Source organism: Lygodium microphyllum, chromosome 21 (genome assembly GCF_053477565.2).
Source record: "Lygodium microphyllum isolate KBCC chromosome 21, Lygodium_microphyllum_v1.1.10, whole genome shotgun sequence".
NCBI classification, from domain to species: Eukaryota; Viridiplantae; Streptophyta; class Polypodiopsida; order Schizaeales; family Lygodiaceae; genus Lygodium; species Lygodium microphyllum.
In genome coordinates, this window is record NC_141155.1 from 98,308,926 (window position 1) to 98,324,045 (window position 15,120).

At 38.9% G+C, this 15,120-nt stretch overlaps 1 protein-coding gene across 1 annotated transcript; it reads left to right on the plus strand.

Annotated features, from left to right (window-relative positions):
* The first annotated feature begins 12,466 nt into the window (after positions 1-12,466).
* On the plus strand, positions 12,467-14,195 carry LOC148018340 (zingipain-2-like). The gene is made up of 4 exons (XM_087661565.1): positions 12,467-13,094; positions 13,323-13,564; positions 13,681-13,821; positions 13,938-14,195. Exons 1-4 carry the CDS (start codon positions 12,467-12,469, stop codon positions 14,193-14,195), a joined length of 1,269 nt encoding a protein of 422 aa, XP_087517691.1.
* Positions 14,196-15,120: the final 925 nt, after the last annotated feature.

The following is a 15,120-nucleotide window of genomic DNA, read 5'->3' on the forward strand; positions in this document are numbered from 1 at the left end:
CCATTTACATTTGATAGGAACACAATTTGGGGGGAGTTCAGTGAGAATCCATGTACCTTTGGAGATTAAAGAATCGTACTCAGCTTGCATAGCTTCTTGCCATTGATCCCTTTGAGATGAATTGATAGCTTCCATATACGATATACAGACATAGCATCATCAAAGACATCATATTCAATAGAATAGAATCCATGCTCTATCTCAATAGGAAGATCGACATAGATCTCCAAATTTTCATCCATCTTCTTTGGAGGTGAAGGAGGTTTATGATCATCAGAATTAGTAGACTCACAAAGCAAGTAAGGAAACGCACTAAGCAAAGACTATGTATCATCTGAAACATCTAACGACCATGTGCCACCCATAGTCTTCTCATCAAATATAGCATCACGACTAATGATGACCTTTTGAGTAGAAGGATCATAAAATTTGTAACCTTTGGAATGATCTGAATAACCAAGAAAAATAACCTTCAAACCTGGAGGATCCAACTTATGTCGAGTGTCCTTGGGCACATGAATATAAGCAATGCAGCCAAATGTGCGAAAGTGAGAGACTAAAGGTGTCTTCCCTGTCCAGATTGTTATAGGAATTTTACCAGCAGGTGCAGTAGTTGGAAGATGATTTTGAATAAAAACGGCTGTTACAAGTGCTTTAGTCCAAAACTTTCGACACAAACCAGAGTGTATAAGCATGCAACGTATAGCATTAAGAATAGTGCGATTTTTGCGCTCAGCAACACCATTTTGCTGAGGAGAATAAGGAATTGTAAACTCGTGATGAATACCTTGAACCTTACAGAAGTCATCAAATAGATTGGATACATATTCACCGCCATTATCACTGCGAAGCGTCTTTATAGAGAATCCAGTTTGAAGCTCCACACTTATCTTGTATTGTTTAAATATAGATAAAGATTCAGACTTATGTCGAAGAAGATAGACATGTGTGTACCGTGAGAAATCATCAATGAAAGTTATAAAATATCGATATTGAGACTTTGAGGCAGGAAAAGAACTGCAAATATCGGTATGAACCAAATCCAAGAGAGCACAGGAATGTGATGAAGTAGAAGTGTGGAAAGGAGAACGATGGTGTTTTCCAAGTGCACAGTACTCACATATTCCCATACGTGGATGAGATTTAAGATCCATACCTTGCACAAGACCATGACGATGAAGATCAAGAAGTTTGGCAAAATTGGAATGTGCAAATCATTGATGCCATAATTTGCAATTTGCATCTCCAGGAGCAGTAACAACATTTGCAACTGTATCGTTCAATGATAGCTCAAATAGATTACCATGTCGAGGAGCCACTGCTATAGTATGTCCATCTTTCTCTATACGACATTAATTATGATCAAAGTCAACAAACAAACCAAGATCAACTAGACGAGCAACAAAAAGAAGATTTCTTTGCAAATCTGGAACATGAAGAACTCCTCTTAATATTCTAGTGGATGAAGCAGTCCCTAGATATAAATCACCCACTCCTTTGACTTGACAAGTCGTATCATCCGCAAGGTAAACAAACTTCTTGACAGGAAGAGAATGATAATTGTGAAGCCACTGCGAGTGGTATGTCATGTTTCCAGTGGCACCTGAATCAACGATGAATAGAGAACCATCATGAACATGAAGTACCTTTTCTGGAGAGATATCATGATGGACGAAATTGAACTCCTCATGAGTATGATCATCATCAGTTGTAGTTTGTTGAACAATATAAGCTCGACAACATTCTTCATCATATCTGCATTTATAACAACGACAAGATGGATGATCTGTATGTGCACAATAATCACAAGGAGGAAAACTTTTGGACGAGCGAGGTTGCTTTATAGTAACTCCATGCTCCTCATCATATTGACATGCCCAGATCAGAAGCCACATGGCCTTTCTTATCACAATAAGAACAATGTTTGTTAGGATAAGCAAGACGAGAAGATTTACTACCTTGATTAGGGCGTCCACGCTGTTGAAAACGTGAAGCGGGACGCTTGTGAGCAACAAAAGCAGCATCAAAATCCCTTTGTTCACGAGTGACCAAAACAGCATCACATTTTTCCAAATGATGCTCATGACGTTGAGAATATTCAATAAGAGATATACATGCTTTGTCAAAGTGGATATCATCCTTGTTAGACAAAATAGTGATGATATTGTCATATAAAGGATCTTTGATGGTATGAAGAAGTTGAGTAACAATCTGATTTTTAGCCGGCAACACCAAGCTGATTGATAATGTCTTTAAAAGCCTCGATACGAGAGTGCATAGAAGTAGCAACCTTATATTGAAGATTCTTCAAACAAGTTTGGAGATATAAAATTTTGGTGACCGATTTCTTCTCAAACGTTGAGATAAGATACTCCCAAACAGCATGAGAGGTTTCCAGATGAAAGACATCCAACATAAGTGAGTCAGGAAGTGCAGACAATATATAATGACCAGCCACTTTGTCACGACGAATCCAATCAGTATGATCAATTTTCCATTGTTCAAATAATGGGCCATTAGTAATCATAGAATTGTTATTCATCACATCAATAGGTTGAACTGGGCAAGACAGGTCGCCCAAAACAATATCAGATAATTCATCACCTTCAAGAATTAGCATCATCTTTGCTTTCCACTCGGGAAAGCCTTGTCCTTGGAAGAAGGGAACCGAACGTTGGCCAGACGGATATCCGTTAACAATTACGCAATTGGCCATGCCTGTATGTCGAGAGAAAACAAATAAGATGAGATCACAGAATCTGCAAACCATGATCAAGATGAGCGTAGTTGAGACGCATGGCAACCAAAATAGGGAGATGTACATAAGAACGATGAAAAGTATTGAGTGACTAAAAAGAAAGCCCGAAATAGAGAGACGTAACGTGCAAGACGAGATGACGCATATAAGAAAAGTGATATTTTGGTCGAGCAAAGAACGTGAACGATAATAAAACATCGCTAAAAATAGCAAGATGTTTGCTTGTCGTAATCAATGTCATTAACGAAGATGACAAACTATAATTGGGGATTAACGAACTGTAATTAGAATTACAGTTTTAAATAAAGAATTGCAGATTCGAGCAGAATTATTGTCTTGAATCTTGAACTGCCATAACTTTTGATCCAGAACTCCGATTGACAGGATTCCAGAACTCCTGAATTGTTGTTTTGACAGGATTCGAGAGCACGATGAGAGCTACGCACCTAGACCTGGTTTTGTTTTTAAAGACAAAATTAACTAATACTTCTAATTTGAATAAGTTCATGTATCAAATCATCACTTGTGCAAAGAATTCAATCAAGTATAAACAATGAAACAACTTATCTTCCTTGTTGTTGCTACGCATCCATAGCTCTGATACCATGTTGAGAGAGATAGAGAGTACGAGCGAGATACACAAGACATGCTCCCAAAGAATGATTCATATTGATGTAGAGTTAGTATATATAGGTGAGACCCAAATCAAGTGAGAAATGATATATATAGTTGTAACAGTTCTAATCAAAGGGTGTGCGGTGGATGAAAAGAATGAAGAGATGGATGCTCATGGGTGTAGACAATTTGCTGCATACCATATTGTGGATTGTGAGAGGATTTTGACACGCCTAGAAGATGTGCATTTAACTCTTTTTGAACAAAAGTCTTTCTTTGGAGTTGAAGAGGTTTTGATTGTTGGGCCTATGTGTGGGCCTTATGAGCGAAGGCCATCACCTGCAAAAATAGATGGGATTGATAGAATGCAAGATGTATGCACGAATGTATCAGAGGTGCGTAGATTCTTGGGTGCATGTGTGTTCTATTTGATATGGATTCCTCACTTTGCACATGTAGCCAATGCTCTTTATGAGCTTCTAAGGAAAGGTTAGAAATTTCATTGGGAAAGGAAGCATCAGAAAGCAATGAAGAAATTGAAGCAACTCTTAAAATCTGCTCCTACATTGAGAAAGGCTGACTATTCACATGGAAAGCCTATCATTATTACTGTTGATACAAGCCCAATCGGGATTGGATGGGCAATTGGGCAAGATGATGAGGAAGGACAAAGATATGCAATTCGCTTTAGTGCTAAAGTATTGATTGAATGACAAAGAAGATATCCATAGGTTAAAAGAGAATGATGGGGAATTGTGACAGCCCTTAAATGTGATGAGTATTTTATGGGTGCTCATGTAGTCATTGAGACTGATTGTTTGCCAGTATTGGATATGATTACTAGTTGTGCTACTCTGGACATTGCTATGCTCCGGTGGATTGCATACATCAAATCTTTGAACCTTGAATTTCAACATATTGCAGGAAGAGATAACCTAGTGGCAGACATGTTATCTCGAGCACATTATGAGAATGAAGATGGGATGATGGATGAGGAGAAAGAAGATAACTTTCTTATGACTAAAAATGATGTTGCAAGAGTGAATTCAGCAATGCAAGGTGCTACAGCATTAATAGAAGCTTTGACAACAAAGAGAATACAGTTTAGATGTTTTGTATCTTGTGTAGAAGTGTTTCTGGAAGAGAAATATACAGGAGAGTGGTTGAGAATTGGTCAATACCTCAGTACGTTAACAAGGAGAGATGAATGGTCTGATGAGGAGTTTAAGAAAATCAAGAGAAAAGTGTATGGGTTTTAAAAAAAAGATAGATACTTATGGAAATATGATAAAAAGAAACAGGGTATACCATTGCGAGTTTTGGGTGACAGAGCTTCACAAGTAAAAGTAATGCAAGAATTTCATGAAAGCTTGTGGGTTGGTCATAGAGGTGTTTGGGGTACTTTTATAAAGATCAAAGAAAGATATTGGTGGCAGGATATGTATAAGGATGTTGCTCACTTTGTGGAAACATGTACGACATGTCAAATGTATTCATCTGTGAGACATCGGGATGGATTGCAACCCACATATCCATTGTCTCTTCAATTTAAGTGGGTGGTGGATTTAGTCACGATGCCTACAGGTCTTTGATAAATGAGATATCTTGTGCTTGCTCATGAAGACTTGACTAATCAAGTGGAAGGGAAAGCTTTGCGTACTAAGATAACAAATGTTGTGTGTACTTTTCTCTTAGAAGAGATCTTTCGCTGGTATGGCTATGTGGGTAAAATTACAACAGATAGGGTTGAGTTGGATGTAGATGAAGCTCATGATTTCTTTGCATATTTGGGGATAAAGATTGCTTTAACTTCAACCTATAACCCTGAAGGAAATGGAAAAAGTGAAAGAGGTCACCCACCTATTGTGAAGGCATTGGCAAAAGCATGTGGAGAGAAGGTAAAAGAGTGGCCACGATTGCTCCCTTATGCTTTATGGCCCGACACAACAACTCATAGTGCTGTTACATGATATATACCTGTAGAATTGATGTATGGTCAAAAACCTATCATGTCGATAGAAGAGATGACAGTCACATGGAGTGTGTTACCTTGGGAGGAGGAGTTGAATCGAGAGGATTTGTTGGCCTTATACATTAGAGAGTTGGAAAGAAAGTCAGAAGACATAGAGGCAACAACTGCAAAGTTAAGGGTAGCAAGGATACAGAACAAGAACGGTTTGAAAAAAGACATAGACTGAGACCAAGAACCATACAAGATGGGTATTGGGTATTGGTTTATGATAGCAATTTAGATAACCAGCATAGTGCCATGGGTAAAGTTTCCAAAAGATGGTTTGGACCCTATGTGGTAAGACAAGTGTTTGATAATGCTACTTATGCATTAAATGAGTTGGATGGGACATCCATCAAACTTTCGATAGTAGGGGAAAGAATCAAATTATTCAAAAGGCGGGAATCTACTACCTATGAGTTGCCAGAATTGGAAGAAAATAGTGGTCCTGATACAGGGGCTAGCCACGAAGATATGGAAGATAAGAAGTAAAGGATATGGTTGCAGAGGATGAGGAGGACTTAGAATCCAATGACAAGTAGGATTCTGGCACATACCGAAGGATGTGCAGGTTCAGAGGGGGTGGATGTAGTAATGTTATGAGGACAGAGTGTGAAAAAGTATGGAATGCATCATGATCCGACTTCTTTATTGATCTAGAGAGTCAATGTGATGTGAGCCATTAGTACTAGTGTGAGTTGCATGGATTATCCAAAAATACTAGATTTTTGGATAATTTTAGCCTATTTTTGATATTATTTATTGTAAAAATCCAAAAAAGTTAGAAAAAAGCTTCTAGATTAGGATGGCATGCAAAAAGCTAGTTGCTTTTTCAGCCAATTAGGGGATTTTCACAAGAGGGATAGATTGACAAAATCGCACGCGTCGTGATCGCTGTAAATAGGCTGAAAACTGTAGATTGAATGGAAAGAAGAAGGAGTGATCTAGGAGATCCATGACCAAGCGTCTAGTGTCGTGGGATTTTACCCCCCTTTTGGAGCCAACGGAGCCATCAGATTTGGGTTCAACAGAGAAGGAGCTGTAATTTTTATGCACGTTTTGTGCTACAAAGAAGCTCCAGGAGATCTAATGCCTGGAGATTGCTTATGAGTAGTGCAAAGATTCTAGGTTCTTTCAATAGTTGTTGATTCAATTCATTTTGATTTGTATTTGTAGTGTTTACCATTTAGGTATTCTCTATCTTCTCTTTCATCTCCTATCTCTACTTCCTTCTACTTCTGATCCCCGGTGGATTCGACCTTTCGACAAAAACCCCTCTGACATCATATAAGTGAGATTTTCACATGTGTTTTCCATAGCCAAGCTTCCTTATAAACCCTTATGCTTATCACTCACAACTTCTTAGTGGAATGTTGCTTTGATAACATAACAAGATAGGGAGAGAGAGAGAGGGAGCTTGAGCCCTTGCAACACAGGTACCCATAGAGAATGCACACAATATAGGAAGTTGAAAATCCTAGCCTTTCTTCTTCTTCTTCTTCTTCATTATAACAATCTACCAAGAATAAAGACAGGATACAACATACATAATATACAAGCAGTCATAGTGTGAACATAATAATTAGCAAGATGACTAGATAGATATCCAATAACTCAAGTAGATGGACTAACTTATGTTGAGCTATAAGTATCACTAAAATGATATGTCGATGTAGGTACTAAGTCGCGTAAGAAACTCATGAATATATGCATGCATCATGTGGGTTCAAAATAAGGTATTTCTAAAATACCATTTTTTACATATAGAAGGGCATAATATAAATGGGTTATTTATTCTCCTTAACATTTCCTTTGAGGAAAGCTCTCGGCTAACTGAGACCACCCTTCCGTAGGATAGACCCATGATGTAGAGGATATACATATAGTAACTTCCCCTAAGGTAGTAGCTGCATTAGTGATGTGAATGTGGAAACAATCATTTAAGTATGTAAGTGCTAGCTCATGTTGAGCTTGACATCTCAAGATAATAAACTATCTAAATAAGCTAGCTCAAGAACATCAACTTCTAGGTCATTTTACTATCCACGCAATCCATATAAAAGGAAAGTTCATTATATAATGGGTATCCTCATGTTGATTCTGTATGTAACACCCAATTTTTCTATGAAATCGCAAAAAAGCCTAAAATTTTTCAGTCTATATTTCTTGGAATCCTCTTGTAATAAGGATTATTTAATTAAATTTGATAATTACAAATAATATAGAATAAAATGCATTGGCTTTATAAATCTCACTAATATCTAATAAAAAATCTATAAATAAAACTCCAAATGCAAGTAAGATACAATTCAATCAAAAAATTAATTCTTGAACATACTGCACTTTTTAGAATATATCCATGTGTAGCTAGAAAAACCTAAAAAGTACTAAGTTAGTATTGATGGCAGTTTTATTATTACAACAACTTCATTATAAGGTTCAAGATAACACATCTTAAAATTTTATGGAGATCATTCAAATGATATACACAATGTAACTTATATTAGAAAATTTTATTATTTTCTTCGAATTTGCATTTCTATAGTAAAAAAAGAAAACTATCATAGTGTATTGGAGCTATATATAGCTCACCCTATCCAGACTAAGTCTCACATATATATATATATGTAGATTGTGATCAATACGAAATAGTCTTTGGGAGTGTACATGGTGTGTCTCTTCTCTCCCTTTTGCATCTCTATATCTCAACATGGTATCAGAGCTATCATGATCGACTACAACCAATTCCTTGAAGAAGACAATGAGGAAGTATATCTATGTAGTATCTCTTCAATTCTTGATTCATGTTCTTTTCATACTTAAATTTGATGTATTGTGTATGTTATGAGCATCTTATGTTATGAATTTTAAGCATAGAAGAAGTTAAGTTGATTACCATCGATCATCATTTAGATTGCAAATATATTGAATTGTAGGCCCTGTTTGGACACCCTAAAAGTTTCTATTTGGAAAACTCTTAAGGAAATGCCTTTCTCAAGAAAACCAGTTTTTGTGATGTGTTAGGAATCACAAGCTTACTTCCTAGCAAACAGAACTATCCTCAATGCCATGCGATGTACGCTCATTTATTCTGCCTTATCTCAATGTCCTTGGGCTTGACGTAGTCTTAATAGAAATATTTGTGCAAAATCATCTTCCTATGTGCCTGCTTCTTCTGGTAAAATACTGATTACTACTTCGATAGGTTAAAATCCTTTTGTCTCATATTTTCAAACCTTTGGATGTATTGCTTATATTCATGTACCCAAAGAGACTTGCAAAAAACTTGATCCTCCTAGTTTGAAACTTATTTTCATTGAATATTTATTTTTTTCCAAGAGATACAAGTTTTATTGTCCATCCTCCATGAAGGTAATCATATGTCGTGATGTTATTTTCAATGAGCAACTTATGGGCAAGTAGGACATGGTCTGCTCAAGAAGATGGTGGAAGGATGTGGTCACTAGAAGATGTTGATGATAAAATTTCATTACTAACTGGTTTTCCTTTTCTATATGATGATGACCCTTCTTCACATGAAAACATTGACTCTTCAAATTAGAATTCACAACATACACCGATTATTGCTGATGATGACCTTGGCATTAATCTTTATGTTGATCTTCCAATTGACAATGAGCATGGTACCTATCATGTTTATGATGTTGATATTCTTGAGAATGCTCTTAATATTTGTGAAGCCCCTATCTCTTATAGTGATGCCATATCATCCCCACAAAAGGAACAATAGTAGGAGTCTATGGAAGCTGAGTATGAATCTCTTCTCTCTAAAGGTACATGGGTTCTAACTGAGTTACCACGTGGATGCACTACTATTAAATGCAAGTGGGTTTATAAGACTAAAATAAAAGCAGATGGAACATTTAACAAATTCAAAGCAAGGCTAGTTACCAAAGGTTTCTCACAAATTACAGGAGTTGATTATCAAGAAACTTTCTCACCTCTGTTGTTCGTATTACCAGTATTCAAGTCTTGTTAGTTTTTACCGTTGAGTTTGATTTGGAGGTTCACTAAATGGATGTGAGAACTGCTTTTCTTAGTGGTGATTTAAAGGAAGAGATATACATGGAGTAACTAGAGGCATTTGTAGTCAAACATAAGGAAAATCTTGCTTGAAGACTTCATTGGGCACTCTATGGTCTCAAATAATCTTCACAAGCTTGGTATCAAAAGATTGATCATTTTCTTACAAAACAAAGGTTTTATCTCTTGTTCTTTATATCTAACTTATATGTCAAGCACTGCAATGATAGTTTTGATTTTCTTGCTCTATATGTGGATGATATCAAACTTGTTTCTAGCAATCTCAACTTCCTTCAACAAGTAAAGAAGGTTTTATCTTTTGCATTTGACATGGTGGATCTTGGAGACAAACACACGTCTTGGTATATCAGATTCAACGGTATCAAGAAAAGTGTGTTTTATTACTACGTCCAATAAAGTTCATTGAACATATTATTTAGAAGTTTGGTTTGGGTTCTGCACATCGTGCTAGTACTCCTTGTCTTGTGAGTTCTACCAAAAATTCTCTCTCTACCAAAAAATGGACAATTAGCATTACATCAACTAATCGTGTTGGATGTCTTCAATTTGTTGGCTTAAATTCTTCCCCTAACATTCTTTGTGCCACAAATTTTCTTGGACAATATCTCAATTCTCCATGCCTTAAACATTGGACTGCAACTAAACGAGTTTTGAAGTATTTGAAAGGCACTAAAGATTTTGGGTTGGTTTATCGACGCCAATAAAAATTTGATTCTCTACATTCACTTCAACTTTTGGATTATACAAATGCAGATTGGGCAAGCTCTCACTTGTCTATGTGTTGTACAAGTGGAAATTGTTTCTTTATCAATGGTTGCCTTGTTTCTTAGACTAGCAAGACACAATGTTGTGTTGCTATTTCCACTACAAAGGCTTAATATGTAGTTGCATCTTTAGTGGCTCGAGAGTTAGTAATATGGCTTCAACAAGTTCTATTAGATATTGGCCACTCTCCTCTCTCTAGCACATCACTTCGATGTGATAACCAAAGTGCTATTAGTCTTGCTAAAGACTATGTTCAACATAACAAGTCTAAACGTATTGCAGTGCATTATCATTGTGTTCGATATGAAGTAAAGAAAGGCACAATCATGATTGAATATTGTCCAAGTGATAAGTTGACTACATATAGATTCACCAAAGGACTCAACAAAGCATGCTTCACTCTACTCACTTGGAACTTGGAGTTGTCTCAACTTCAATCTTTGGGATTTAATCTACTATGCCATTGTACATACTCCTTGTAGAAACCATACACTTCAAACACGCACATACACCTCAAACCTCTTTGTCATCTTTGTACATATATATTCACTTTCACTTCACATGCACGGATTCACTTTACATGCACACAATAATCCTTCTTGATCATTTTTGTATATTTGTATATAGGAGTTTTCAGGTTTTTCCATTGTGCTCGCTCATGGTTTTTTCATTTGCAGCTAAAGACCTTTTTTTTGAGTGGGGGTGTTGGAGCTACATATAGCTCACCCTATCTAAACTAGGTCTTGCCTACATATATGTAGATTGTGATCAATATAAAATAGTGTTTGGGTTTGTCTCTTTTCTCCCTTTCGTGTCTCTACATATATTCTCTCTCTACATCTCAACGTAGCATAGATTATATGAACATTAATACAAGTTCATATATAGATAATTTGAATTCCTTGCCTTTTGCACCATTTTCTCGTTAAATTGTGTATGCATGAGGTAGTAAAGTCAATCTACAATTATGATTATCATTTTTTATATGTGATATCATTATCATAATATATTTCCAAATCATCAAATGAAATGTCGAGAGAGAGGAGAGAGAGAATGTGTGCAACAAATGAAATGCTTAAAGAACAATGTGCTTTCAAAGTGCGAGTCAAACATTATAGCAATTAGGAATCTCTGATGTGAATGGATTTTTAAAAAGAGGGCCTTCATGAATTCGTTATCCTTAATCTCAAAATGGTAAGCAAGTATCACCAACTTATTTTCGTTTGAGAAGCTCATACAAAGGTACGAGAGCTGTGCATGGGCTATAGTTATGTCTCATGCATGTCGAGTCTTGCTTTCATATATCTAAGAGAGCCAAAAGCATTCACGAACCAATTTGACATCAATGTCTCTCGATACATGTCACATATAGCCTTGGACAAACACTCATATTTAGTTTTCTCTCCTACATGCCATCACATCGCTCTCTCTCTCTCTCTCTCTCTCTCTCTCTCTCTCTCTACGCTATAGTGAGAATGCAAAAAAAGAAAAGAGCTATTATACTTTCCAAGGTAACCACTTCAGAAAGATTGGACTAATGTGGGCCTTATCCTTTGTAGATGTTCAAACTTCACATTTTACGTATAACCTTGGACAAACATTCATCTTTAGTTTTTCTCTTCTACATGCTATCACAACTCTCTCTCTCTCTCTCTCTCTCTTTATACACTACATTGAGCATGCACTATTATACTCTCCAAGGTAATCGCTTCAGAAAGATTGGATTAAGAAAGGTATCATAGATTTTCGAACTTCAATTTGACTTTTGCTTAGAAACCAACTTATGTATATAGCCTAAAAACTCCAGTCCTTCTCCAAAGAAGAGCAGGACCAAAAGCGCTCCAAGCGGCCGGTGTGTTCCCGTTGGGGCAAGTAAAAAATTTGCTTCTTGACGCGAGTGGGAAATTTGTACTCACGACATGGGGTAATTTAGGCAAAGGTCAAGCCAACTGCCAATGACGTTCTCGTAATGGAACCGGGTACTAAAACTATGTGACAACACCATCGTCTTTTCAAGGACCTTGTCGGGCGTCCACCCTGATGTGTAACGGGCCTTAGCCTAGTCGGAAAGCATGTAAAAATCCGAGTGGGACCGAGTAGCCTATAATCTGTCGGCGGGCCGTTTCACACGTGTTGTCGGGCGCGCCAAAACCGTCTTTCTTCTTCTATATATGTTTACCGGTCGCGAGGGCCGGTTCTCGAATTAGTACACGGTAACCTTAGTACACACTCACTGATCTGGCACAACGCCAATGGCTCGCCGACGCCTTCACCTCTCACGCCGCTGCATTCTCCTGTCCATGTGCCTTGCCGGCGCCCTACTGTTGCTGTCCTGCGCCGCAGTCAGGGCCGAGGCATCGCGATGGAGGAGGTCGAACTCGATCTCCGGCAACAACGTTGTCCGCACCAGCGCTATGATGTCGATCATGATCAGCAGGGAGGAGCTCTTCTCCGAGGAGCATCTCCTGCGCCTGTTCGAGCAGTGGGCGTTCAAACACGCCAAGGACTACAGCGCCCACGCTCACCAGAAGCACCAGCGCTTCCAGATATGGAAGGAGAACCTCTTCTACGCCCACAACCACAACGCCCGGCTTGACAGCGCCAACATTGGAGCAGATGGCCAGCACTCGCGATCACGCCAGCCTTCCTACAGGCTTGGCCTCAACCAGTTCGCAGACCTCACCCTCGACGAGTTCAAGGTCAAGCACCTCGGCCTCCACCCGGCCAACCGAGCTGGTCTGCACCCCGTTAATTTGAACAGCACCAATCCCAGAACTGCGGATGGCTATACACCTCTCTGCAGTCGCAACTCCCTCCCCAACTCAGTCGACTGGAGGGAGATGGGCGCAGTTACGCCCGTCAAGGATCAGGGGCAGTGCGGTATGCCTCACGGCGCTCTAGAGTAGTCACGTTATATTAATGAGCATATTGTCGACACACTAGAATGGTCTGAGACATTGTTTCAGCTTGCATTGTCGCATTAATTTTGCACTGTCATTTACGTCCCCCTGATCATTGCTCATTGTTCTGAGAGTACTTTCTTCTACGTACAAGTCAATGGAACGTTCGTTAATGCTGCTCTAACTGTCATAATATTTCGCTCTACAGGCAGTTGCTGGGCATTCTCGAGCACCGGAGCCATGGAGGGCGCTCACGCCATCGCTACTGGCAGCCTTATCAGCCTCTCTGAGCAAGAGCTGGTGAGTTGTTCCAAGAATAATTATGGCTGCAATGGCGGCCTTATGGATCCCGCCTTTGAGTGGGTGATCGACAACGGCGGCATCAATTCAGAGCAAGCTTACCCTTATGTTAGCACCTATGGCGAAACAAAAATGTGCAACTCCATCCTGGTAAGCCTGACCACGCCCACCCGCCCTCGCAAGTAACGTGACTTTATCGTTCATTACATGCACATGCGGACGGCATCCTAATGAATAATTCGTATTGGCATGTTTTCGCATCTCAGAAGAAAAACAAGGTCGTAAGCATCGACGGCTACGAGGATGTCAAGCCTAACGACGAGGATGCCCTGATGTGCGCCGTGGCACAGCAACCTGTCAGCGTGGCCATCAATGCGGGAACGCGTGACTTCCAGCTCTATGCCGAGGTATGCGTCAATGCATGGATGTCTTGATTCCAGTTACATGGGCCACGCATATATAATACTGATGATGCACTGCTAAACGAAGGGAGTAACCCGCTCGCTTTCGGTGTGTTATGCAGGGTGTGTTCAGCGGGTCATGTTCAGATGATCCATATGACATTGACCATGCTGTTCTGGCTGTGGGCTATGGATCCAAGGATGGGAAGGACTACTGGATTGTGAAGAACTCATGGAGTGAGAGCTGGGGCATGGATGGTTACGTGCTTATGGAGCGTAGCACGAAGAATGCCCGTGGTGTCTGTGGAATTCATTCTTTCCCATCATACCCTGTTGTGAAAGGGACCACAGCTGGTGAGGTTAGCTTGAGCGTGATGTAGAGCATGGATATCGGTGTTTGAAATACTTCCCATGTCCATAACTTATTCGTTGAGCTCCGAAAAGGCGCACACAAGACCAATTGCATGTGCCATGTGGAGTTTGTATTACTTCATTGCTTTGGCCTGTACACAAGTCACTCGTTAATTTCAATTTGGTGGTTACCCCACTCCATTGCTATGTGATTCATATCGTATTACTAATTCCTTCTTGTATGTACACAAGCCGTTGTTCAAAACAATTTGATGGTTGCCACACTCAATGACTATTACATATGATCATTCTCGTCATATTACTTCCTCCTTCATATGTACAATTGCTTCAAATGAAATTGAGAGTTCCCACATCCTATTCTAAGTTCCAATCAAGGGAACAAGAAACCTTAGTCCTTGAAGAGCAAGATAGGTCATTTGAGTGTCATCTATACATTGGGAAGGATGATGCAAGAAGTACAAATTGTCTATGTTGATAGGCTAGCCATGGAGACATGGAATGCAACAAAGATATAGACAAAGTAACAAAGGAAAGTTGTGCTAGCAGAATTCAACCAAACTTCTCTAGTTGACAACTTGACAATAAAACAAAAGTCATAGCAAGGCCCTTCGACTGATCAACACAAGGGATGAAACTCTTGATCTAAACTAGCATAGAGTTTAATAGCTCAGCCCACCAAAAGGCTTGAGGCATCCAGCTATACCAACCACCATCTGATACATATTGACACCTCATTTGCAACCTGTTGAGTTCATCAATATAATTTTTAACATGCTCACCAATCTAGCACTGTATATGCTTGTTGGTTAACAAAGTCGATTTGCTTGTAAAAATATGTAAAATCAACACTATCTACCTCCCACTATCTACCTCTATGAGAGAATCCTTCAATTTTAGCCTACGGATTTAGAATCTACTATGAGCAATAAAAAA

Bases quoted from the DNA above. Each gene is read 5' to 3' on its own strand.
- LOC148018340 (XM_087661565.1), top strand. From the start codon at position 12,467: ATGGCTCGCCGACGCCTTCACCTCTCACGCCGCTGCATTCTCCTGTCC. The intron at 13,565-13,680 runs GTAAGCCTGACC...TTCGCATCTCAG, and splicing joins AAATGTGCAACTCCATCCTG to AAGAAAAACAAGGTCGTAAG. The intron at 13,822-13,937 runs GTATGCGTCAAT...TGTGTTATGCAG, and splicing joins ACTTCCAGCTCTATGCCGAG to GGTGTGTTCAGCGGGTCATG.